Consider the following 25653-nt stretch of genomic DNA (forward strand, 5'->3'; position numbering starts at 1 on the left):
TTTTTCAAACATTGCATATTCAGATAAACCAATGAACAAACTTACCACGTAATATTTACACATTAACTCTGGCAAATAATCATCACCTCCCACACACCCTCGGGCCATGCAGCGCGGGATGTAAGAAGATAGACACGGCAGAAGGGGGGGAATAGCCGGATGACCAAAATCTACGGCCGTGGGACTCGCGCAACGGATCGAGATTGTTGGGGCCCCTGGAGGAGGCTGTGAGCGATTTAATCTATAGGTTGGTTATTCCTGCAGGCAGGATCTCAAATGTCTCGAATGACAACTCAGAATCAATATAGGAGCAGGAAGGGAGGCTAAGGAAAGTTCACTTATATAGCGCCCCCCTCGTAGAAAAAAAGAAGGAGTGATGGAAATCGATCACAGACAAGTAATAAAAGAAAAGATTAAAGATATAGCCTAGACCACCTCACAGCATGTTGCTTCTTGGTTGCCACTTTATCCTAGCCACTTCGGTCTGATTTGTCCAAAGACAATATAGAGACTTCGATGGAAATCACCCGAACTAAACAAACCCCAACCATCCCCATACGCCACCGCCGGCTCTCCTCCTTTTCTCCCCGGGAAGCTAGAGGGGATTTTCTATTCAAGTACAAGTAGTAATACTATGCACACGCCCTTTTTGATGATCGACTCGCCAGTCTGGGGAGGCTGGCACTCTAAAGAAGGTAGGGCGAAGCGCAGAATAACGCTATCCGATCTGCAACACCAAGAAAAAAAAAAAAAAGAAAAAAAAAACATCGCGACACGGCATTGATCAACATTCTCCGGCCGCCCGCATTGGTAGCTCACCCGCTCCTCCTCACCCCACCTCCCGTCAGCCCTTTTTGTTTTGCCTACCCTGCTCCCCGCCGTTGTCACACACTCACTCGCTCACTCACAACCCGCGTGCCACGTAGGTGAGTCGATATTGATTAGCCCTGCTTTGTAAGTGCTTGCTCAGCGTCGGATTGCAGCAGCTCGCTTCTGTCACCAACGCTACGGAATGGGACGTAACCGCGTCCGGAGCCCGATTGCTTCTCGAGGTGATTGTGATAGTAAAAAAAGGTGTGCAAACAAACTGGACCTAGATCTCTTTCTCTCTTTTGTTTCTCAGCCTTGCGTTCTACCCCTTGATACTTTCCAGTACTCCGTACTCCGAACTCCATATGCCCTGTGCGCTTCCATCCCAGGCTAGTGAACTCTGCCTCTGCCTTGATGGTATAAAAAACAAAAAATATGAAATGAAACAATGTGACCCAAAAAAAGAAAACCACACACAGCCACCCTTTGGATTCCTCTGACTCGTCTTCTATGACTTTAATTTGTTTGGTACAGAAGAAAAGAAACCTCGCCGGTGATCCCAGAAGTTTGCCCACAAGGACTGGACGCCTCCCCGAGGCAGTTTCTTCTCCGGGTCCAGTCGGGCCGTTGATGACGCCTGTATCGCATCATGGGGCTTCATGCGGGCTATATGGCGACCATTATATCGCCCTGGCCTCGAGCCATCCTAGGTTTCAGCCATAGGTGGTGTTCAGCTTCGAGGTCCGAGGTTTTAAACCTGTATGTCTGATGACGTGTGGTTCGACACAGAATTTTTTTTTTTTGTTTGGTTTGGCGCTCCAGGCAAAATGAGGCGGAGAGGCCACTGAACCCGTCGTGGCAAATAGTAGCCAAAAGATGGGATGCCGCCGGCGTGCTGTGGCAGAGCCTCGGAAGCCAGAGGCGTCAACAACTTCAAGCAATCAGGATGATGAACGATCCTGACAATTGGGACACCGAGATGAACGGAGATGAGCGCTTCGTCATGGAGATCGTTAAATTATCATCTATTATAACAAGAAATCTGACATTAAAAATTCGACAAGAAGAAACACGTCAACGGCCAGCGGGGACGGGTGCCGAGACGCCCTTTCGCCTGACCAAAAAGGGGCTGGGCATCTCGTCGATCTCGGGATTCCAGGTCGCGACCGGCTCTGCCCGGCTGATCAGGTTGCTCTTATCAAACAGTGGTCGCCCGCTGGCTCTGGCCTTGGACAGCTCCACGAGGGTGCGGCCTTGCACATTGTTGCGCTTGCTGAAGGGGTTCTTTGTAGGAGATCCGGTCGTTGCTGCGTGTCTTCTCGGTGATAGCGAGAGAGATGCGATAGCAATAGGAGATGGGCTGACCATTTCAATGTCCATGGGTGTGCCGGCACCTCTTCCACCTCCGGCGTACATGGTCTGAGCTCGCTTATATGGCGTCCTCGGCCTCCTCTTGGGTTCGTTGTAGTTGCTGTTGCTGAATGACGAGTCTGGGCTGGTTCCTGACAGGTCTGGTTGATCGGGTCCAGAAGATTCATCGCCGTCTGCGCTGACTTCCTCGACAGAAGACTGAGATTTTGAGGCTTTTGGCTTGGGGACCGACCACGATAGGTCCATCTTTGATCCGGGAGTATCCGGATATCTCCTCCGCATCTCCTCTTCTAGTTTCTTTGGGAACTCGAGGTCGAATCTCTTCTGGTAGTCGGCCTCAAATCTCTTTTGGTAATCCAATTCGAATCGTTTCTGGTAGTCCATCTCGGGCCTCTTCTGACGGTCTTCTTCTATCCTCTTCTGGACCTCTGCTTCGAATCTCTTCTCCAGTCCAGCTATCTCCTCCTTGAGGATGCGGTCGATTTCCAAGCGGGCTTTGACTTCCCACTCGCGATGCAGCGAGGCATTGAGCTCTTTGCGGATGGCCTCTTGCTTTTGCTTCAGCATCCTGTTGCAGTCCACCAACTCCTTCTCCTTGCGCATCATTTTGACGTGTGGCAGATTCAGCAATGTTGCCGTATCTGGCCTTCGCTCCGGGTTCACGCGGAGGCACTCCTTAATCACCTCCATCAGATCGGGCGAGTAGTGCTTCGGTATCGGGCTAATCTTGCCCTCCCTGATCCTCTGCACCAGCTGGACGTGTGTCTTGGCGTTGAAAGGGGGCTCTCGTGTGCAGAGCTCGTAGATGATGCAACCCAGTGACCATATGTCTGACTTGAGTGTGTACTTCTCAGCAGCACAGATCTCGGGTGACATGTAGAAGGGTGTGCCGACGTAGGTTGATGCAAAGTCTTGCGATTGGATCATCTTTGCAAGACCGAAATCACCAAGCTTGACCAGGTTACCTTCTCCGAGAAAGACTGTAGTAATTTGGGCAAGGTATCTATCAGCAAGACATGCCCCTCGACCTTACGACAGGTTTCAGTAACACATAAAACTCACCATTCTCAGGCTTGAGATCTCTGTGCAAAATGGTCATGGTGCCCGGTGGTATAACGGGCTTTGTTGATTTGATGGGGCCGAACAGAGACTTTCCCACCTCTGGCGGGTTAATGCCGTAGTGACATCGGTACAGCGCCGTGACGAGCTGCGAGAAGATGCTCCAAACAAAAGACTCCTCGGCATACTGGTTCTTAGCCTGAAGATCCCGTATCACCCGTCCCAGGTCACCGTTTCCGCAGTACTCCATGTACAGGTAGAGATCTTGTGATGACTTGAGGTGTTCGCGGTGGAAGTACCCGACAATGTTTTCGTGGTGCAGAGTGGAGAGGATCTGGAACTCGGCGTGCAGTTGCTCACGCTCCTTTTGCGACATCTTGAGGTAGCTGATTTCTTTTCGGCAGACGACCATGCCATCGGACTTGCGGCGCACCTTTCGGATGACGCCGAAGGAGCCGTGGCCTGTAGTAATAAAGTGTGCGGGTGGCGATTAGCAAAAATGTCACTTTGCATGATGCCGTTTTCATTTCAACGGGCAGAGACGATGCGGGGGGTAAAACATACCTATCTTCTCCAAAACCTCATAATTATCGCTTTCCGGCATTTTCGGACGATCGGATTAGTCACTAGTGGTGCTTTTTTTTGCAATGATGAAGAAAAGTCATGGAGTCCGGCGCTGCGTCGCTGCGCCAAACAAGTGGTGATGTTGGTGCTGGTGCTGGCGGTGGTTGTTGCTGTTGCTGTTGCTGCTGCTGCTGCTGCTGCTGTTAGTTATGTTGAGGATGCTGCGGTGGCCGTGATGAATAAGTTTGGCGACAAGCATGGAATGAACGCGGCACAGGGTTTATCTAGGTATTTCAGTGGTAAACCCAAAACTCAGATCGTCATGTAGCATTGTGCACATTCTCGCGACTTCTTGGTACAAAAGTAAACAAGGCTTCACGCCCCGTTTGCCATGGCAACAGTTGGTTGTGCAGCTCCGCGCTGTGGGGCAGAGCGTCGCCGGTGCTGATTGGCCACCAGTGACACGCCAGGTGTTTTGACTGTTGCAACAGGAGCCGTCATCCCTGTCAAGATGATGATTTATCGATAAGACGGCTTGCTGTCAGGGCAACGCATCCCGGTTGATGGAGGTGCATTAGTCTAGTTCTAGTTCCTGACGTGTTCCATGAAGACTAACAAGCGGCTTGCTGAGAAGTCGCTGCTCAACCCCACCAACCCGCGCCGTTGCCACAATCTACACTGAACATGCCCGCCACCTTCCGGAGCTTCCGCCACTTCGGCATGGACCGACCGGATGGGGTAATAACGAGTCTGAAGCGAAGTAATTGAGTGCGTTTTACCAACAGACTTTCGACTGCATCTCCTTGTCATTCGGAGTCCAACACAATACCTCATACGCACACCTATTTAGCCCTATCCTAGCACTCACGCAGGCGTCGTGCTCACAGAAAATTATTGTATCAACTTTGCCCGTACCTGCATGAGATAACCTTTATTATTTCCCTACGCCTAAAAATACAATTTTCTCGCCCCGCCCACACCTGTTGATACTGTAGAGAACTTAAGCTTCCAAGGATCGCCATATCCTGTAAATGGCCGCCCACCATGGATTCCTTACCGCAGCCTGTTCTTCCCAAATTCGAGCTTGAAGCAAAGCTTCGTCATGAAAACTCGTTGATCATGAGCGGTGTGCTGCGAGACGAGAACCCGCTCGATACCAGTGATGAATTTAACGAATTTCTCGAGGCGTGTCGGCGTGGAGACTTGGCAAGATGTCAGGAGCTAATGTCGGCCGGCGTCAATATCAACGGGAAAGACGCTTTTGATTATACGCCCCTCATTGTGGTACGTGAGGCACACCTGCATCAGGCTCATTGCAAGCTTTCACTATGTCTACTTTGGCATGAGATAGTGATCAAACTGACAGGGGTCACATAAAGGCAAGTGGATGTGGCCACTTTGATCTCGTGAGACTGCTCCTCGAGGCTGGTGCTGTCGCCGAGAGAAACACTTTTTCCGGGGAGCGGTGCATCTATAATGCGCTTAACGACAAGATCCGTAAGCTGCTGATTCAGTACGACTACTCCAAATCAATCGACCCTCTGCAGCCGTGGTCCTCGTACATAAGCTCCCTGCTCACCATGGACCGGCCAAAAACCACAAACATCTCGCTGGTGAGGGAGGTAAGCCAAGGGTGCGATCCCGCCAATTTCGAGCTCCACAAGTTCCTCCTGGCCGCCAGGTCACCATATTTCGGAAAGAAGCTCCACGCCATGCCGGATATCAAGTCGTGGAAACTGGCCCCTGCGATACCTATAGAGTCGTATCGCATCGTCATCCGATACCTGTACCTCGAGGAGCTGCTCCCTCGAGATTTTGCCAGTGCCGGCGGTGCCGGCGCGACCAAGGAGCAGATTTTTAAGGGAATCGACAAGGTCTGCCGCTCGCTCGAGGTCGAGCACCTGTGGGACACGGTCGACTCGGCCAGCGACCGCAGGTTAGCCCGGCAGCGATACCAAGATGAGGCGCAGCGTGCTCAAGCGCAGATCGAGCAGTTTTACAAAGAGCATGTTATTGGTGGTAAAATTGTCATCGACACAGACAAAGCTCAAGACGTCAAGGTACAGCCGGACAACCGCGCATTTGCAGATTGCTTATTGCAGGCAGACGAGCCCGAGCCTGCAGAGGAGGCGGGCATTGTCGCAAACGAGTCGAACGGCACAGCAAATAGCAATGGCAGCACCATTCCTGTTGGCCCGGTCAGCGACGCCCCTGCCGATGGCCGAGCACCAAGGCGATCCGTCATCTATCCTGTACACAAAGCAATGCTCGTCCGCAGCCCTTACTTCCACACCATGTTCACAGGTCCGTTCTTCGAAGCGCAAGACTTGGACAATCTGCACATTATCAAGGTTGACTGTAGTCCCCAAGTCCTCGAAGTCGTCTTGTCATTTCTATACACCGACAAGGCGGACTGCGGCCTCGACATCGCACTCGATCTGCTCTATGCAGCAGACATGCTTCTTTTAGATCGCCTCAAGACCAAAGCGGCGGCGCTCATAAGCTCCCTCGGTAGCGGCAGCAAGGCGAAGGAGGCTGGAAGAAAAGGCACCGCTCATGAAGTTGGCGGCGTCGAGGTGGAACCGATCAACGTTTACGACGTCATACGCGCTGCTTGGGACTTGAACGTCCAGAGGCTGGAGGAGTTTGCCGCGCGGTACATCGCAGCGAGGCTGGAGAGCTACATCGACGAGCCCGAGTTTGCCGAGATGATCCAGGAGAGTGCCGGCAGGATCAAGAACCGTGAGGAGACGGACACGATCGAGCTGCTCGATGACATTCGCTACTACCTCTCGGAGCGGTTCCGCATGCGTTTCGAAGATGCCGGGTGGGAGGAGATGATGGACGAGAATGCGAATCCACAAGCCGCTGGTGACGTTGTGACCGAAGAGCAAGTCCTATCGGACCAAGAGAATGGCAAACAGCCGACCGGCTCGGCGGTTCCAAAGAGCGAATGGATTCGCACCCTTGATGGGACGTTTGTAGAGGACGAATTCGAAGCCGAGGAGGCAAACTATCAGATCTTGGAGGGCAAGATCGATGAACTACTAGATCGGCTAAAATTAGATGCGTAATACTATCGGCCACGCAAGGTTACCGTGGTATGCGCAGAGATAGAGAGAGAGAAATAGATGCACTTTGAGACCATCAGTACCATATTTGGATCCTGGCTTTTGGTCAGAGTGAATGTGAAGTTATCAATCTTTCGGAGCAACAAGCAACTTCATTGTTGGCAACCTGAACTGCTGGACGGACCGGACCCGACCTGGCTGCCGAAGCTTCGCAACATTCACCTAGGGCCGCGTTCGGGAAGAATAACGTCATCTTGCTTTTATAAACTGATGCAGTAATGTCCCCGGTATGTCCCGGTATGTGAATATGTATTTTCAATGAGTGGCCGCATATACTCGAGCATCGGAGAAAGAGATGAATACGATACTTGTTTCCTCGGGAGCTTTTCTTTCTTTGTTTGATCTTCCCCCCCTTATAGCACGTTACCCTCAAGTCGACTAACAATTGCCACTAATGGTCAAGTTTGAGGGAAAAGTCTACATGAGGAACACCCTGGTGTATGGAGCTTGTGGATATAATGTCGATATCTGTGGGAGTGAGGCCATGTCAGCCATGGATAGTCACAGTAAATGCAGCAACGAGCTCCCTCACGACTTACCATTGCACACATATGGCTCCACATTGTTGATGGTCAGGCCGCCCGAGATCTCGAGCAGGAAATGCCTCTTGGCGGCCCAGCGCTCCTTGATGCTGGCCGCCGAGGTCTTGACCTGAGCGGGGGTGAAATTATCCAGCATGACCACGTCGGCGCCGGCATCGATGGCCTCGTCGGCCTCGGCCTCGCTCTGCACCTCGACCTCGACCTTGACGCTGAAGCCGGCGGCGGCCTTGGCGACGGCCACGGCGTCCCGGATGCTCCCGCGCGACCACACGTGGTTGTCCTTGAGCATGACCATGCTGCTCAGGTCCATGCGGTGCGCGTCGGCCCCGCCGACCAGCATGCCGTACTTTTCCACCAGGCGGAACCCGGGCGTGGTCTTGCGGGTGCCGGCGACTCTGCCCTGGAAGCCGGCGCCGCGCATGGCCGACACGAGCTTGTGCGAGGCCGTCGCGACGCCCGAGCACCGCGCGAGGATGTTGAGCGCCACCCGCTCGCCGAGCAGGATCCCGCGCACGGGACCCGTTACCACTGCGACCTTGACCTTGCCTGATCCGGATCCGGATCCGCCGGCAGATGAAGGGTCCAGGCTGGCGCCCTCGGGGAAATCCCACTGGACGGTGCAGCCGCACTGGGTAAAGACCTCGTCAAAAAACGGCCGTCCGGCAAGGACGCCGGGGCTTTTGCACAGCAGCGTGGCCGTGCGCTGCTTGTCGCCCACGACGAAGCCGCCGTAGTCGAACGAGGGCGTGTCCTCGGCCAGCCAGGCTGTGATTTGAGGCTTCCATGATGGAGGGAGGAGGTGGGCTGGGTCGCCTTTGATGGTGAGCTGGTCCGTGGCTGCCATGATGGGGGGTTTGGTCGAGTTAATTAATAATACAAAAAAAATAAAAAAATAAAAAAAGGCAACTAAAAAAGCAACTTGTGTACACGGAGCTGTATAATATCACCGGGGCGGTTTCTGATCAGAATACAATCCTACCCAATGATTGGTTCTGCAGGTCAATCTACACAATATGGCGTGTCTTGGTGCATCGGCGAGGCTAACTTTGGTGGTCAAAAGGAAGCAAGTGATCCAATGATGTAAGAGTCAATCGTGGAGTAATGAGGGGCTAACTCAGTCGTCCGAGAAATCATAGAGAGGGGGGCAAGCAAGCGTGTAATTGGAACACCCTAACCCTTGATAGGTAGGTATCGGGCAACAAAAGAGATGGATGGATTTTCGTAAAAGGAAATAAAAAATCCAGTCCAGGTCTCAATCGAAAGGACTGAAAGAGGCGGGTTTTAGCCAAGAGATTTGACTTTGACATTCTATTTCTTCGAGGAACCTCGGTGTTTTGCGTCTGAATCCGATTATAAACACATGCGGTGACCGCTGCTTTCAACAGCTCTGGTGGTCTAGTGGTATGATTCTCGCTTAGGGTTCTAACTCCTGAGCACACTTGCGAGAGGTCCCGCGTTCAATCCGCGGCCAGAGCCTATTCACCCCGAGCTCATCAATGAGCGATTACTTTTTTTGCTTTTTCGAGCTTTACTTCACGCACGACTGATCACTTTTTTGAATATTGGTAACACACGGAAAGCTTTGTGTTTGTCAGCCGCATCAAGAAAGCTTTTTAGTCCGCCCTAACCAAACCAACCTTAGTTTTACAGCTACCGACTGCGGTCACAACACGAATTTAGCACTGAGTCGCAGATTTTATTTAGCTGCTAGATTAATATTCGCTGCGTAGGTAATCCTCTACAATATACAAAACTCTGTCCCATCTGGCTCCTCTGAAAACCAGTCCAACCATCATTATCCGCTTGTACAATTGAGGTAGACAGCTGTCAAATCATTAGCGACCGTCATACATTCAAACGCGCAGAATCACGGCTTTAACTTACCGGAAGCATATAGAGAGTATGTATCTGCGTTATCCAACGACAGGACAGTGTCCAGCTTCATGACGGCGTCGTAGCCATAGGCGCGGTCGTTCGTGGCGGTAAAAGGCTCTGCGACGGCCCTCGCGTGCGTCATCTCGTGGATCAGGGTGGTGGCGTGGTCCTGGCTGTGGCACTGGCGCGGCAGGGCGGGCCTCTCGTAGAAGAGCGGGCACAGGACGATGTAGCCGTTCACCCAGATGGTGTAGGCGACCAGCGGCCCGCCGGTGACGCAGTAGTTCCACGAGGGGATGTCCTGGCAGTTGAGGCTGGTGTTGCCGCCGGGCGTGTTTTCGCACTCGCGCGCCACGGCCTCGAGCCGCTGCGCCACCTGCTCCCGGTCCGCCGTCGCGTTGGACTTGAAGTACTCGACGAAGCGCTGCGAGTGCACGTCGGCGGCGTCGGCGGCCGTGGCGCGTGCCAGCTTGACGCAGTTGGCCAGCGTCTCGTCGACCACGGTCCGGTTCGAGCACGGCTCCAGGACGGTGGAGCGTCTTTCCGCCATCTTGCGGATGGTGGCGACCGTGCGGGCTGCGACGTTGATGCTGATCCTGTTGGACCTGTAGGCGATGGAGGAGCCCGACTCGGTCGGGAACTGCCCCTCCAGGAGAAGGCTGTACGTCCCCGGCTCAAAGTCGTGCACAAAGGTGGCGTCCAGCTTGCGGGTTATGGACGAGCCGGGGGCCAAAGACTCGTAATGCTGGGGCTTGAGGGCCTCCGCCATGAGGTTAAGCTCGATTCCCAAGAATGGCACCTCGGACCCTGATTTTGACTTTTGTTCAGAATTTTGTCCTGGATAGGCGGCCGCCAGAATGTTCACATACCATTCGAGTCGAGGACAGTCAGCTTCTTGACAGGTCTCTCGTCAAGGACCGTGCCGACCTTGAGGAGCCTAGACTCCTGGCTACCCACGTTCTTAATGGTCGCCCTGATGTTTGTCGCATCGTTGGGCGAGACCGCCTCCAGAGTTACCTCCAGCGTGCCGCCCTCGACATCCCGGATAGGGTGGTGGCTGCCGTGAGCCACTACGGCAGAGGAGAGATATGCCAAGACGGCAGTCGACAAGTGGAGGAACTGCATCGTGAGCATTGATCACCTTAAAGCCTTGAACCGATGGGATGGAGGAGGGCAAGCAAGCAAGCAAGCAAGCAAGCAGAAATGGCGTTTTACATTCCGAAAGACGGCAGAAATCTTGATTTTTAAAGATGCCTCGGACCCCTTTTCCCCTATCATCAGTGATCCCCTGGGTGTGTTGCATAATCCCGTATTCTACGGTGGTATTACTTGGACAGGGCCCGGTCGGGCCCCCGACTCCACATTGGAACGCAAAGCCCATGTCGCCAAGATGCCGATGGAGCAGAAAGGATGTTACCGTCTTTCTACACGAGGAATTTCTGTCGGCTCAACGCTCGCTTGTGGTTAGTGAAGTATTGCTGCAATACCACTTCGATCTATCGGCTCGTCTATCAGCGATGAACCTCCTCCACCGACCATAGCATCTCCACTTGCCCAAACAGAAATATTGGCATTGTTTACGAAATGATACAAGAGATGCGTACGTCAGTTGAAGGAATTTATGATGATGCAGGCTTTTGCCCATATTTGTTTGTTTTATTGTCAAGCGATCGCCTACGACTTGTAATGCGAGTAGCCGATAACATAGTCGCCAGCTCCCACCGCAAGCAACGGTACTTTGGACACACGAGTCTTGAGTGCATAAACAAAACCAGAGCGATATGACACCAAGTGGTGTCCGACTATACAAATATACAGAGCCAATAAGTAGGACTCAGGCATGATAGAAATATCAACTCCACAAGCGAAATAAAAAGGTGTAAACTCATCGTCTATCTTGCTGTGGCAGGCTCCCAGTCCAGACCTTACCCTGGATAGACACTCGGCCGTGACGGTTTTGGCAGCATCGGATGCTGTAACCTTTCACGTGGCTTTCGTGGCTGTTTCTGATTTCTGAGAGAAGTAACTGAAAACAAAACATCCAACTCCAGATATCAAAGCAGACAAACAAAGACAGAAAAAAAAAAAAAAAAAAAAGTCATCTCCCATATTCTCTTCTCCCAATCCTCAACAGCGACGGCCCGAATCCTGCGCCCTTCTTTGCGGCAAAAACACATTTCTGACCGAGGAGTAAGTGACGAACAATCATGATAAACACGTCAATCTCTGGGATACTGCTGACAGGAAATAGTGTCCTCAAAAGATCTGGCGCAGCAAGTGCTTCAGCACAGTCTTTTTGCCCTGGCTGCCGGCCTTGGCCTGCCTTTTGCTGTATATCTTGCCAGTGGCGATGGTGTAATCCTGTAGTTGCGCCACGCTGCGGAACGTCTGGACTGGTTTCTCGCTACGTCCACGGTTCCGCGACCAATCGACCAGGTCGACGATGTTGACGTGCTTTTTGTGCACAGCCTAGGTTGGGAATCAGCTTTGAATATCCTTTATTTTTCCTTTTGGGTTCGCGTTGATATATCACTTGCGAACCAGGGGGGGGCTTTGTACCTTTTTGCATTGGCCGCACGACTGAGGTAGCGGGTTGATGCCGACGGCGCGGCAGAGCGCATGCCACGCCGTCAAGTCGTCGGACGGGCCGTACCACATCTGCAGCTCGCTGTCCAGCGCATCCTGGTACTTGTTCCAGGCCTTTTTGGCCGCGGCGGCGCCGCGTTGCCAGCCCTGGTGCTTCTCCAGGCGGGCAAAGGACTTGGCTGGCGGCTGAGACGGGATGTACTCGAAACCCTCAAAGGAGAGGAAGAACTCATCCAGGGGGGTTGTCAGCTGCGGCTGCGACTGCTGCTGGTGAGCATCGGCGTACTTGAGGTGCTGCTGAAGAGCTTCGTCGGTCTTGAAGGCCCGGTCGCACGTCTCACAGTCGAAGGATGGAGCATGGGCAGGCGAGTCGCGAACGTGCTGCTGCAGAGCTTCGTCGCTGCTGAAATACCGGTCGCATTTCTTGCATTCATACATTGAAGCATGTACAGGAGAGTCTCGCAGGTGCTGCTGCAGAGCTTCGTCGCTGCTGAAAGACCGGTCGCATTTCTGGCATTTATACATTGAAGCATGTACAGGAGAGTCTCGCAGGTGCTGCTGCAAAGATTCTTCGCTGACGAAGACTCGATCGCAGGATACACAAGTGGCAGCCATCTTGATGTGAAAAAAAAAAGTGACCGAGAAAAGAGTAGATAAGAGATCTGGGAATATATGTGGATGAACAGACAGGAGCAATTAACTTCTATAATATCTAGACCACGGATGACCTCAACCTAGACCAGATGGCACTATGCAAAGCTGATCTCTGGTTTGAACTTATATCAAGGTGATGGAAGTGTGAATCTGCCTCGCACAGACGTAGAGCAGGGGAAGTTCCAGATTTTGACAAACGCCGATGACACCAGGTGGGGATCAACGCTGGCTGGTGCCTTCGCGGGACGGCCGCCACCCGCGCGACCTGCCGAGGAGACGAGGTCATTTTTGGAGAGCGATACCTCTGCTGCATACCCTGCCTGCATATCCTCTGCGCGTCTGGACCACTTTTGATTGGACTATATCTTCTACAAATGCGGCCGTCCCAATGCGGTTGCGGCCTACATAATCACGCAGGCATGCTGCACGGGAGACGTGGGAGGGAGAGGGTGGTCGACGTTTGGGTTGCCTTCCTTGATGTACTGTAGAAAAAAGAAAATGCGGCAGTGCTCGTTGGTTTAATTGCAGACTGGGAATTGACAAGGAAATGCCCCGCTGCTTGTGGAGTCTGGCCGGCCCCTTGATTGGACTGTTGGTGGCCTGAACCGCTGGAGCATGGTCATCCACTTTGGGTATTATCGCTAAAACGCCCGGCCGCTTAATGCAGGCCCAATCGTGTTTGTTGGTTGACCTCCTCTCAACCTGGAATAGGCAGACAAGGCATACTTTTATCTTGCAATAATTCATCCGATAACAAACACCAGAAACCGGCTGCTGCATTGACGACTAGGACCTTGGGGCTCAGTTATATTGACTCTATCTCGAAATTTTCATCCTGGGCATCTACAACACTGCAGAAGTTTGATGCTCAAACCTATTCAGTCAAGAGACAAGCTATCCCGGAGCTCTTACTCTTTTTCAACACGCCAAGGACCTCGGGCATCTTCCTCGTCTCTTCCAGCTCCTCAACAGCAGCTGGCCCGCGCGTCTCGAGCAGGTAAAGCGCCTCGCGATGAAGCGCCGCCGCCTTTGCAGCAGCCGGTCTCTCCTGGTACAGCAGACGGTTGCGGATGCGAACCCATTCGTTGAACAGCTCCCTGCCTTGTGCGGACGTGGCCTTCGTCCCGTGCATGTTGCCGAGCCCGTCGCGCTCGCGGTAGTAGAACACCTGGAACGTGTTGAAGCAGCTGACGTCGGTGCAGACATTGACGGTGCTGTTGAGATCGCTCGGCTTTGCCTTGTTATTGCCGCGGGCGGGCTGCTGCTGCTCACCCTTGACCGTCCCCGGGCGGCCGAATACCTTCCTGGCAGCCTCCGCCCCGAGGTGCCCGAGGCACTCGGCGCACAACGCAGCGAGCTCCCTGTACACCTGTGAGCGCGAGCACCCGGGCAGTGGCAGGACGACGGCGGGACCAAGAGCCCCGGCATCGAAGAGGACGTCCCAGGCGTGAAGCAGGGCCGTGGGCTCATTGTTGAGGGCTTTGCTGAGCTTCTTGGCCATGGTCTTGAACTTGCTCGTGTGCGGCTCGCTGCTGTTGGACAGGTTGTCCCATATCATGTAGAACGTGAGGATTTCCATGGCCTTTTCGTAGGAGGCGATGCGCTCGACGATTTTCTTGTGCTCCGACTCTTCCTGTTCGGCCTTGGCCGTGAGCTCGACAATCATGCACTCCACCTCTCGGAAGGTTGTGCCGTTCAAGTCTGCTTCGCGGCACCTGGAGACTCCAAGTGATCCACGCATGTCCTCCAGTGGGACTGTTGGGGTCTCATCAATGCTAGAGAGGGGCTTGGATCTAGGGAAGCGCCGAGTGGTCTGGTCTTCAGTCGTGGGCAGCACGAAGCTCCGAGGGTAGCTGCTGGAGGAGGCCATTGCTGGGGATTATGTACAGGGACACGCCGATGGTCGGACAACTATTAGAATTCTTCAGTGCTTGCAAAAATGGTGTGGAGTTTAAGGAGTTTTGGGACATGATAGAATGCAATTCTTCATGGTTGTCTGGCTTTCGGCTTATATAAAGGCAATCTGCTAAACAACATGAAAATCGAGAACAACAACTTCTGGAGAGCTTTTTGTTATTCTTGTTGTTCCAGACCACGCCAAACCAAAGCAGAACTTCATTAACAGAGGATCAATAAAGATGTGGTAATGAACTGGAGGGGGGCTTTTCCCGTATCCAAGGGATGAGCTACCCACAAAGCCCGACCTGCTAGACAAAGCTCACAGGTATCCAAGGGATCAACACTGCCATGCACTGACAAACTTGTCAAAGAGAATGCGATATCTAGTCCTCGGTGGTGAATGACATGGCAAGAACAGCGCTCCCATGGCCGGGCGGTGCTTCAGTCTGCATGTAGGAATTCTGCGTCGAAACTATAATGCAACCACAGCTTGCACCGTCGATCTGGAACTACGAAAACTGCATGCTTCGCTCACCATCGGATGTCAACACTCTCAGAGTAGGTGCTATGGACCTGGGGGCCGGTGGCCGGGCACAGGGCACAGGGTCGACAGGTATCCACAGCTTGGTTCTTTGCTGGAAAGAGGTACTGGAAAATCGCTTTTGTCTAGAGTAGAGTCTGTCTCCCTGCATGGCTCTCTTAGGTACCTTGTGGGCTACTGAACCTTACGGTTATGTGGTGCTGAAGGCATGCAGGTCTCCATTGGCGGACGGGGGTATGGTAAGATTATACCAAGTAATAAACATCAAGGATAACTTGTTGCTTTCCTGCTACCACAGCCATGTTGATGACTTCTCGCTTCACCAACACGCCCCAGATGCATCGCGCACAAGAAGAAATCGCCTTGCAACAGCTGACAGTGAACAACAATGGCGAATGTGAACGGAACTCCAGCGATAATGAACAAAGCAATGGGCGCAGGATTCTGTGATTCTGGCGCCGAAAGGGTCTGAGGGTCATTCGGCTTTGTTTGATGACTGTGGCGGTTCCATCCGCTCTTTCTCACGTATATTCACCCGTACCACCTGATCACGGCTCTGCAGAAATAACGTCCAAATACTGTGCTGGAATGATTCCAAGCTTGGTATAGTAGTGTTTTCTTGTTCCAGAAGTCCCAAAGCCCATACTGACGATGAATCTTTATCCAGCTAATATATTTCTCTCTGCTCCTGACATGGGACATTCTCAGGATGCTCCATTATCTTTGCCGTCGAGCCCCGGGCTCACATTTTGAGGCTTTCGTCGTCTCAGAAGCCATAATTACAACATTGGCGGTCGTCTGCTCGATTTTCTTTCCATTTATGGTACATTCAGTCTAGCGACACTAACTGACTTACCGATCATTTATTACCATGGCTTTCAGGATAGTTACATGAACCCCGGGTCACAATCTGTCAAATCTTGAATGTCTTTCATCGAGGGATTTGGTAATTATATCACTATTGATTGGGGCAGAACAGCTGCAGATGAACTGGGTCGGGAGGTTCTGGACGCTCGGCGCTGCATGGCGGAATATATACCCCAGGCTGAGAACGCTAAAAATCGGACGCTGCCTAGCTGAGCCCGTGAAAAGCTGCCAGGTCCGACCAGGTTGAAGTCCGTCGTCTCAAAAGCAATATGGATCCAAGTTTATTACCCTGCCTGTGTTGTGTTGTGTTGAGTGTAGTCCTGGCGGCCGTGATAATTTCCAACGTCTTCTCCGTAAGTCAATATCTTATATGCTTGATCCTTGAACGAAAACGAAAGAAAAACTGCATTTAATAAATCCCCTTTGCTAGACCAACCGAGTCTGGCCCGTCCACAACCAGCAGGGGGGTTCTCCACGCTTTACCGAGACGGCTTGATTACATGCAAATATTGCTGATCACCAACACGCCGCAAATTGTATTTTCTCTCTGCCACCTTGCTGTCAACACGCTCTTTACCCAGCTGCAATATCGTGTCAAATTGGCCAATTTATGGACGGTTGAGTGTGGAAATAATAGGCGGAATCATTTATTGGCTGTGCAGTAGGTGGAAAAGCCGAAACCGTCAGCGGCTTGCAGTTTTGAGATGCTCTGTGATGGCCTCCACTATTCCTAGCCTAGACATGGAATGAACGAGACGGACAAAAATAGTTTGAACTGAGGCAAAATGCGACTCGGTCAAGGTTTCCCATAGGTAGCTCAGGTGCCAGTATTCTAGCCAAGGCTGCTAGCGTCCCGCGCCACTTTGACTGACGCAAGGTTACGGGCCGCAGTTGTGCCCCCGAGCTGCCACCTCCACAGTGGAGCCCTAGCGCGCCTACTCAAAAGTAACGACGCACGCTGCTTCTTACCGTTTGACTGGAAACGGCCCAGTTGTCGTGCAGGAACGAAAACAAATACGGTGCGCTATACAACGCAACGATGCCAAAATCCCGCCAAAGCTCTAGGTTTTCAACTGTGCATATTAAAATAAATTTAAAGTATTAGCTAGCAGAAAGTTATTGAAATAAAAACTAAAAATGGGTTCTATATTATAAAGTAGTATTGTAGAATTTCAACTATAATTGCAATCCTGAATATTAATATAATCGATTACAAGTTGAATAAAAAGCCCATTTTAGCGGGTTATAGGTGATTTACAGGGGAGGCGCTTTTCCCAGATTTCAAGACTTTTGCCTCAATGTTTTACCCAATACGCAATATGAGCAAATAAAACTAGCCGTTTGTATATATTTACTTAACTGAACTTGCATTTAATCCCCAAGTGACGAAGCTGTACCTTCTATACTGGAAGAGTTATGGTTTTGTGAAAATGGTGGCTTTTGGTGGGAGTTGGGGATCGTTGCGTTATTTATGGACAGGTGCTGCTGCTGGTGGAACAGGATTAGAGATTGGGGGTACGAATGTAGGGCGCCTGGTGATGCCGCGTTCGACCTCAATGGCCTTTTGTCCAATGACCGATTCTTCGTCGCTCTGTTCGTTGCCTCGCCGGCCCCAATGAGCCCACCCCCTCCCTTGATCTCCTCTGTTTCTCTTTTCGTACCGGTCCCAGCAGTAAAAGGCACCGAACGTCGTGACGGACGTGAACAGAAAGAAGATCCATATTTGGCGCGATACAGATACAACATCGTCCCCGTAGTTGAAAAAGTTCATCCCGAAAACGCTCTGCAGATGAACAAAAAGTCCTGTTAGAAACACGAGACACAAGTTATCGCGAGAAAAATTCTCCCGAAAATATCCAGAGCTTACCGAGCAAAAAGAGCCAGGCAGGAACAGTAGCGTCGCGGTTGAGACTAGCCTGGTCAACTCACGACCATCGTTTCGGCTGCTTTGGGCAATCTCCTTGTTCTTATCCAGGAGCTGCTTGGTTGTCTTGTTATCATCTGCGCCAGCGAGATGAAACGCCTGAGATGAGAAAAAAAAGTCGTGTTGCGGAAGTATGTTAGCACCATCAAAAATTCCACGTTAGAGACGTGTCAGACTTACCAATCGGATCTCTGTCTTTAGCCTGTCCTCGAATGTGTGTGCACGGAGCCCCAGGTTCTCGAGGAATTGCGGATAAAAGGATATCTCAGATGAGCAAAACGAATACCTGGCCTCTTTGAGATGCAGTTCAGGGTCGTTTTTGTCACCGGCCTCCCATCTGCAGTTCTTGGAGTGACAATCATCTATAGCCCTCATTGTGCGTGCCGAGATTTCCAGCGTCTCAATCTCGTGGAGGACGTGCCTGGATATTTCGTGCATGCCCAGGTATCTGCTCGTCACAAGCTCTTCCTGGTCGAACTCAAGGATTCGATTCTAATAATTCCTCTTGGTCAGTACCACTTTAGTCTCCTTTTAGCAGCCGCGCGGCGGCAGATGCGTCATCTGCTGTCATGCATACCTTCTCCAGCTCACGGAGTGGCTTTCGAAACCCCCAAAGGGCCTGGTCGAAATACTGGGCAATGACCGAGAATAGGACTGCGTAGAAGCCGTGAGGGCAGCCAATCCAGTTCGACACGTCCGAGTTCTCAAAGGCTATCTGGATCCGTTCCCTAATCTCGTTGGAAAGATCAAAGCAGAGAAGCTGCTGGCAGATTTTCGCTGCATCGTTTCCTTGGCCAATATTGGAGGCCAAAGTTGCGAATCCTAGGTACTGCCAATTGTAACTATAGCCCTTATCGCTGTCTTGCTGGGCGTTGTTCTCGGCTGGCAAGGGAAGGATTTCTTTGATCAGAAACCTGGATATTGTAGCTGTTTAAAAACCAGTCAGGAAACCCATCAGCTACATTAGCGACACTGATTATACCACCTCGGCAGCCAATAACTTGGCTAAGTCCTAGATACCGATGAGGTACGTACCAGAATCACACTTGCCATCTCTGCCTGTCGCCAACTTCTTATACGGCTTGAAGAATCCGTTCGCATCCCATCCACAACGGTCCCAGAAAAACCTCGGAACTCCAAAAGTGTCCGAGACGGCGTCTGTAACCGTGCTTGACGCTCCCTCGACCTTTCCTAAAAACCTGAAAGCAACAATCCCCATAACGTTTGGCTGTCAGCGGATTGCAAGAAAGGCCCCTGGAAACACCGCAAGAAAACGGAACATGTTACAGGATCTTGACACCCGGGGTCTGGATCGTCTTGAGAAGCAAAACATGCAATGTCATGTTAGTTATTCTCTCCTATGAGATGACCCAATGGAGACGTGGTTTTGGGTCGGTTATTGAGTTTAATACCAAGTCTTTGAGAGCATCCTCTTCACTGCGAGTTTGCTTGATCCATTGTCTGTGTAGGGGTATATTTGAACAAATCAGCCCGTTGTCCAAAACCACTGCTTCCTCCCAACACACATTACTAGGGGAAGATGACAGTGATGAATGGGCACCCTTGTCTCCAGCACATCTCGTGCACCAGCAAAGCGGCCGGGCTATCTTCAGGCGGTACGGCTGCTGCTGTTGCTGCTGCTGCGGGTGTACTGGCATCGTTGAGTCCAGTAGTAGCTGGGGAGGGGCGAGCGCCGCTACTTGGACGAGTGCCAAGGCGGCTCATTGGTATGCTCATAATCACGACGTGTGCCAATTAGCTAGATTGTTTCAGCCTTTATATATATATATATATATATATATATATCAACAGAGACGTGAGTAAAAGTCCCGGGGACCCAGAAAGGTGCGTGGAATCGGCATCTTATATGCCTCTCTTGGTGGGGGGCCTCGAAGAAAGGTCTTGTTTGTGTGGTGTCGAAAATGAGGATGCAGGTGCATAAATAGATTTGAATTGGCTAGACCTCGATCCATAGAGGAGGGCTGAATATGTTACCTTGCGAAAGCTGTAGGGGGAGAATACCTTCCATTTTAGACTAGCTCTACACCAATCTGAAATGCAACCTTCTTTATCCTCAGATGAACGAATGAACCCACCCTGCAGCCCACTACAAGACCATCCATCAATTTAGTGCCGTCCCTACCTACTTGACTACCCAGCTACCACCTGTCCGTCCCCCGAATGCAACTAATGCGGGGCTGCCGTATATCCCACCAGATGACCCACTCGGTTCTCCGTCCGTCTGACAGTACTTGTGTATCCAGGGGCATTTGATAGTAATACCAGATCTCAAGAAACCGGCAGAACTAAACTGTACGCAGCCAAATGAAGAGACTTCTGGGAAGTGTGCTTCCTGTCTCCGGTGTCCTCAATGACTGGCGCACCGGGCCCTGCGATGCCGGAACCCCGACTTGTTCCAAATGAAACTCGGCAGGAGCTCGTCCAATCGCTCCCACGAACATTGACATCGTCTGCATCATCATCATCATCACCCTTGTACATCGTCGACCCGTCCAAACACACCATGAACGGGTCTCTTTTCGACTATGTCGCTCAAAAAGTTCATCAAGACATCAGAAATCGTCTGGACTGGTCTGAAATAATCGTCCGCGGCGCCTACTCCCGGACAGGCCATTCCCGGCCCAGCGATTGCGAAAAGGTATCCAAGACGTTCAACTGGCAGCGGCCCACCGCAACCATCTTGAAGTCCGTCGCGGAAGGGGATGACGAAAACGTCATTGCGCTGGACTGCTTCCCAGGCGGCGACTACATGCTGCATTACGCGAGCCTCGTGGCGACCTATCTGGCCCTGGTCGGACGGGACCCGGGCGTCTTGAGCCTTTCGCGTCCCCCCAAGGCCTCGCTCTGCGCCCGTCTTCTGGAATCCTCCAACCTGAGGGACCTCGGGCCTGCTGATGTCGTGCTGGTCGGGTATGTGGACCGGCTCGACTGGACGCAAGGACGAGAGTGGGTGCGTCGACGGCAGGGAGACCTGGAGACGCGTGAACACGACGCCGCCGTCGCCGGGGAGGTCCACGACCTTTTTGCATGGCAGAGGCGGACTCTCGACTCGGGCTTGACGGCAGTCTACCTGGCCTGCAAGGTCACATTCTGGGGAGACATTGCGGGTCACCTTGTGCGAGCACTGCGGCGGTATTCAAACATGAAGTGTCTGCTGTATCTCGGAAAGGCTGGGTCGCTGAGGCCAGAGGTTGAACCGAATGAGATTCTCGTCAGTGGGAACAAGAGCATACTCAGCAGAGGAGGCGGCGACGACGGCGAGGTCGTGGTTGTGGAGTGGGACAATGCCCTTGGGCCGGAGCTTGCAGACCCAGAAATGACGACTGGGCAGTCCGCCGTGGTTCTGAGGGGGGACATCATCTCGATCCCGTCGCCGCTATGCGAGACTCAAGACTGGCTGGAGCGCCAACGGCAGGTGGCGGACTGGGTGGACTGTGAAGTTGGGCACATGGCGCTGGCGTGTCGGGAGGCTGAGGCCCAGTTCGGCTATCTGCATCTCATCTCTGACAACGTCGGCAGGGCCCGGAGTGAGAATCTGGCCTCGGAGTGGATGGGCTCGGTCAAGTTGAAGAGGAGCTTTTTACTCGCTCGTATGGAGAGGATTATAGAGTCGTTCCTTTCTAGATATAACAAAGAAACAACAATTTAGAAATTAGAAGCAATTCCGGACAGCAGAAACTCAATGATTGGTGCATATATGGCATTTCCAGGGCAAGTCACCACCCCTCCCTCCCGATCCAAGACACTGGCGTTTTCCTTTTATTCAGTCTCTTATACTCTTTTCCTTGTTTGTTGGTCACATTTTACTGCATCACTTTTTTTTGGTATACCTCTATTCTTTTTTCTTGTTTATTTTCTTTCCTTTTCGTGCTAGCTCCATATATGCAAATGTGGTCGTTTTCGTGTTGACCAGCAAAAACAGTTGTTGCAGGCTATATTTACCGAAGTCACTGGCATTAGTCATTGACGGGAGCTTTCGTCTTTTGGCTGTGTTGTCTAGTGCAATAACAGTCATCACAGGCGATACAGCTCAGCGCCAGCGCCCCAGTACATAGAGCCAACCCCTGAAGGGAAATCCGCCCGGCAGAACCTGAAGAACCTAACCCTTAGCGTCAGCCTTATCTCGACGTGTCCAAAAAAAAAAAAAACGCAACCAACAGTGCCAAGCCAAGGATGCCTTGGAAATGAGCCCCCCAAGGCGCCTAAATGCGACACCCAGACATGCTTGATGCCTACCCTGCCCGCCCACATTTGCCCTTGCAACTTTAATTCTTTTGCGCTTAAATACTATATAACTGTAATAAGTCGACATGGATGTGTGTGTGGGGGTGGCAGTGATCTATGGCCGCCAAGACGACCGAGACCAGCCCTTTGAAGCGCCCCGAGTTTTGGGTAACCTGAACGGCATTGTTACGGGGCTTCGCTTGCTTCATGTTCGCTTTGGCGTGCCCGGCGCTAACGCTATTGTCCGTCCATTACTGGCTATTTTACCAGTATATCCCCTCCACAAGGAAAGGGCCTGCGTACCTTTTGGACCAGGTGCCTGTCTCGCAACGGAAACTGTTGATCAGTTCCCAGTACTTCGGGAAACCCGCGCCATTCGACCTCTTTGGCAATCCGTTTTGGCCCACTTTCCCCTCCCGTTCGATAAGGGTGCAAGGGTCGGCAGCTTCCATGTCACCGAGTATTCTGTGGGGACGACCGTCAATGCAGTAAGCCAGAACTCCTTGGCTCATGTCCAGGATCAGCTGACCGGTCTACAATATTTGCTGGTGCGATAGGTTTTGTTAGAATGAGGCCTCTCGGCCTGGACATTTCTTAAAACAATCACGACTAATTCCTGTTCATCGATATCTTCGCCGATTGCTGCCCTTGGGGAAAGAAGTTTGTGTAGTTCTATAATATGTACCGAAAGCTTTGTAGGCCGCTTTTTAGAATATTTCACTGTGAATGAAATCTTCGTTGGCTTTCCTTTTAAGCAAGCATGTATCGCATATGACGGTATTTTTGGCCAGTGTATGAGAGTCATGAAACTGAACATTATCATCAAACGCTCAATCAAATTTTCCCGTTGGCTCGTTGTCGGAAACAACGGTCCGCTGCAGGACTAGGACTGGAAGCAATAGCCAAGGAGCACTGCAGCTGTCGAGCTTGCTGGTCGGGTCGAACGAGTTGAGAATGAGGACCTGAAGCTGGGAGCAGTTTTGTATGTAAGTAAAGGAGCGAGAAAACCAAGACGCCAATTGTGTTATTCAACTACCCATTTCGGGCAGACCGCAACTCGCCGCTTTTGATGTTCCGAGTGGCATTTGGGCCGCAGGAACACGCGGCAGGTTGAAGTCGCGTTCTTCCTATTTCTCGCCCACTATTGGATTTGTTCAGCGTTGGCTCACTGAAATGGTATTGGCGCAAAACTCGGCCTGCAGTGCCTTGCTTTCTCCGTCCAGTTCCTAAGCTGCCTGTCTTTTTTCGCGCGTCTAAATTCAATGGCACCACCCACCCACCATTCTCATCCGCTGAACTCATTATTTGTTAGATGCAACCGCCAGCTAAAACCTCCCTCTAAACTGCGCCCCCTTATAAACGGACGCGTCACTGTTTGTTTGGTGTGGGTGGCTATGGTGCCCGCTATCACTGGCCTACCGGTTATTATCAGCATGACTTTGGTATCAAGGTGCATATCCTTCCGCAGCAGAGAGTGTGTAGGTTAGGCTATAGGGGGGTGAAGCGGGACAATAAGGCGTCAATGGCCATTGGTGGTGTTTCAGCAGCACTGGGTAGATGACCGAGACGTCGCCCACCCAGTCGCTCGAAGAACTGAAAGATATCCTTTGATTTCTTTTTTTTTGCTCTTATCAACGCAATTAAGCTGAGATGGGTTTTTTTCCTCTCGAGGATTGAAGCAAAAAAATTCAACTGGCATCGTTGCGGTCGTTGGATCAAGTCGGATTGTGGTGAATGCCCAGGATGGCTATACCTCCTTGGCATGTATTTGGCAAGTAAGTGAACCACCAACAACTTTCCAAAACCTGCCAGGGCAGTGCAACCTCAAACACGAGAGAATGGGTGTAAGTTTCTTGGTTGCCTCACTGATGGCCTGCCCGATCATGTTCTTATCTCCACCTCCCAACTATCTTGCACAAGTGAGCAAACGAGGCTATTAATCAACCGTATAAAATGAAGCTATGATTTCCCTCATGTGAATGCTTGTGGCTTGCAGTATACGGACAAATCTGATCCCAGACTTTGTTTTCATCCAACTGTCATCAACCAACACAATACACCGGAGATATGCCTACCATAAAGAAGTTCTGCCCGTCCGATTTCGTATCCTTTTACGAATTCGACCCGGCCTCGGATAGGAGATGCATATATCTTACACAAAAGAAGTTCAGGTGTAAGCTTTCCTGTCACCAGGAGGACAGAGACAGAGCCTGCAAGCTCTACATCAGGTTCACCACCACCGATGAGCTCCCTGACCTGGAGCAGGTCCAGGAGTACGCAAAGCTCAACTGCTGTAGAGGCAAGCGAATTTGGCACCAGGACCGCATAGAAGACCAGGGAAATCTAGTACCACTGGCGGAGAGGTGGCTGGACGAGATTCGACTGCGGATGGGCGAAAAGACCGTCCAACACGCGGCACGGACAGCGTCGATAACCACCAACAACGGCATTGCCCAAGCTCAGGCTGCATCCCCATCGAGCGCCACCAATCCCAGCAGCCCTGCGCCTCCACAGTCCACACCACGATACAATCTCCGCAGCCGCCAGGTGGCCGGATCTGCAGGACAGTCCAGCGGTCCGGCTGCTCCCCCCAAGTTTGCCGAATATGACACCGAACCCACGGATGATGTCGCCTCCGCTTTCCGCCGGCCGCTAGGAAAGCGTCGGGACTGGGAATGCGGATGGGTGTACGCTTTCGACCGCTCCTCGACGCCAGGCCATGTTAAAATCGGCTGGACGGCGAGATCGGTCGTCAAACGCCTTGAGAGTTGGGCCAAATGCGGGTGTCCGCCGCGGCTTGTGCACAGCACCGACGCCATCCCGCACGCCCATCGCGCCGAAGCCCTCGTCCACTGCGAACTGGCGCGGGAGAGGCGTAAGGAGCGAGGGTGCCAGTCCTGCGGCGGGACGCATATAGAGTGGTTCGAGGTCAGCCGCGAGAGGGCGACGCAGGTTATCAAAAACTGGGCCACAATATTTTCAACGAATCCGTATGATGGGGATGGAAAATTGAAGGAAGTTTGGGTCCGCGTTATCGGCGGTGTTGTCAAGGATGGCGAAGCGATGAATGCAGAGGCGTTGTTGGCTCGCTACGCGTTGCTGTCTGCCAGGGGGGCCTCAGTCTTGACTCCCGCGCAGGACGTCAAGGCTGCATCCCCGCCGCGGTCAGCCCCCGCGAAAACTCCCGCGATGCCCCGTCAAGCGCACCCAGCTGGTTGTGAACCTGATATATCCCGCGGGGAGCGTGGTCTGGACGCATCGGTTGAAGCAGCCGCTCTGAAATGTGTGTTGAACCAGTTGTCGCTGGAGCTGTTGAAGCTGATCCAGGCGCAAATTGTGCTTTCGCCGCCCTTACCACGCCTGGAGCAGGTTCGGCCGCCTTCTAAAGTTTTGGAAACCCCAATACTTGCTACATAAGGTTAGAAACTAAAATAAATAAAAAAAAAAATGCATTAGTTTTTCCAGTGATTTTTATTCACTACTAAGCGACTCGGCACAAATCATCTCGAGGAACGGTACAAACGAGCGGGAAAGAAGAAAAAACTGTCAACCTTGTAATGAAAACTTGGGTTGGTGAAGGCCCCC

The 25653-nt window shown here is 52.0% G+C and overlaps 9 protein-coding genes across 9 annotated transcripts; 3 read left to right on the plus strand and 6 right to left on the minus strand.

Moving 5' to 3' along the window:
- Window positions 1–1884: 1884 nt before the first annotated feature.
- On the minus strand, window positions 1885–3844 carry PpBr36_09439 (uncharacterized protein; the record flags this gene model as incomplete). Its single annotated transcript, XM_029896560.1, has 3 exons — window positions 1885–3161; window positions 3244–3702; window positions 3805–3844. 3 exons carry the CDS (start codon window positions 3842–3844, stop codon window positions 1885–1887), a joined length of 1776 nt encoding a protein of 591 aa, XP_029744505.1.
- A 1004-nt stretch (window positions 3845–4848) lies between these two features.
- PpBr36_09440 (uncharacterized protein) lies at window positions 4849–6878 on the plus strand (the record flags this gene model as incomplete). Its single annotated transcript, XM_029896561.1, has 2 exons — window positions 4849–5088; window positions 5184–6878. 2 exons carry the CDS (start codon window positions 4849–4851, stop codon window positions 6876–6878), a joined length of 1935 nt encoding a protein of 644 aa, XP_029744601.1.
- A 448-nt stretch (window positions 6879–7326) lies between these two features.
- PpBr36_09441 (uncharacterized protein) lies at window positions 7327–8321 on the minus strand (the record flags this gene model as incomplete). Its single annotated transcript, XM_029896562.1, has 2 exons — window positions 7327–7403; window positions 7475–8321. 2 exons carry the CDS (start codon window positions 8319–8321, stop codon window positions 7327–7329), a joined length of 924 nt encoding a protein of 307 aa, XP_029744600.1.
- Window positions 8322–9344: 1023 nt separating this feature from the next.
- On the minus strand, window positions 9345–10486 carry PpBr36_09442 (uncharacterized protein; the record flags this gene model as incomplete). Its single annotated transcript, XM_029896563.1, has 2 exons — window positions 9345–10159; window positions 10222–10486. 2 exons carry the CDS (start codon window positions 10484–10486, stop codon window positions 9345–9347), a joined length of 1080 nt encoding a protein of 359 aa, XP_029744603.1.
- A 1122-nt stretch (window positions 10487–11608) lies between these two features.
- Window positions 11609–12553, minus strand: PpBr36_09443 (uncharacterized protein; the record flags this gene model as incomplete). Its single annotated transcript, XM_029896564.1, has 2 exons — window positions 11609–11821; window positions 11912–12553. 2 exons carry the CDS (start codon window positions 12551–12553, stop codon window positions 11609–11611), a joined length of 855 nt encoding a protein of 284 aa, XP_029744602.1.
- An 882-nt stretch (window positions 12554–13435) lies between these two features.
- On the minus strand, window positions 13436–14462 carry PpBr36_09444 (uncharacterized protein; the record flags this gene model as incomplete). Its single annotated transcript, XM_029896565.1, has 2 exons — window positions 13436–13443; window positions 13505–14462. 2 exons carry the CDS (start codon window positions 14460–14462, stop codon window positions 13436–13438), a joined length of 966 nt encoding a protein of 321 aa, XP_029744605.1.
- Window positions 14463–17666: 3204 nt separating this feature from the next.
- PpBr36_09445 (uncharacterized protein) lies at window positions 17667–19481 on the minus strand (the record flags this gene model as incomplete). Its single annotated transcript, XM_029896566.1, has 6 exons — window positions 17667–17702; window positions 17767–17922; window positions 18004–18291; window positions 18401–18705; window positions 18859–19051; window positions 19350–19481. 6 exons carry the CDS (start codon window positions 19479–19481, stop codon window positions 17667–17669), a joined length of 1110 nt encoding a protein of 369 aa, XP_029744604.1.
- Window positions 19482–20194: 713 nt separating this feature from the next.
- PpBr36_09446 (uncharacterized protein) lies at window positions 20195–21493 on the plus strand (the record flags this gene model as incomplete). Its single annotated transcript, XM_029896567.1, has 1 exon — window positions 20195–21493. One exon carries the CDS (start codon window positions 20195–20197, stop codon window positions 21491–21493), a length of 1299 nt encoding a protein of 432 aa, XP_029744477.1.
- A 2642-nt stretch (window positions 21494–24135) lies between these two features.
- Window positions 24136–25485, plus strand: PpBr36_09447 (uncharacterized protein; the record flags this gene model as incomplete). Its single annotated transcript, XM_029896568.1, has 1 exon — window positions 24136–25485. The coding sequence occupies one exon, from the start codon at window positions 24136–24138 to the stop codon at window positions 25483–25485; it is 1350 nt and encodes a 449-aa protein (XP_029744476.1).
- Between the last annotated feature and the right edge of the window lie 168 nt (window positions 25486–25653).

The sequence above is a fragment of the Pyricularia pennisetigena genome, assembly GCF_004337985.1.
Source record: "Pyricularia pennisetigena strain Br36 chromosome 7 map unlocalized Pyricularia_pennisetigena_Br36_Scf_8, whole genome shotgun sequence".
Classification (NCBI taxonomy): Eukaryota; Fungi; Ascomycota; class Sordariomycetes; order Magnaporthales; family Pyriculariaceae; genus Pyricularia; species Pyricularia pennisetigena.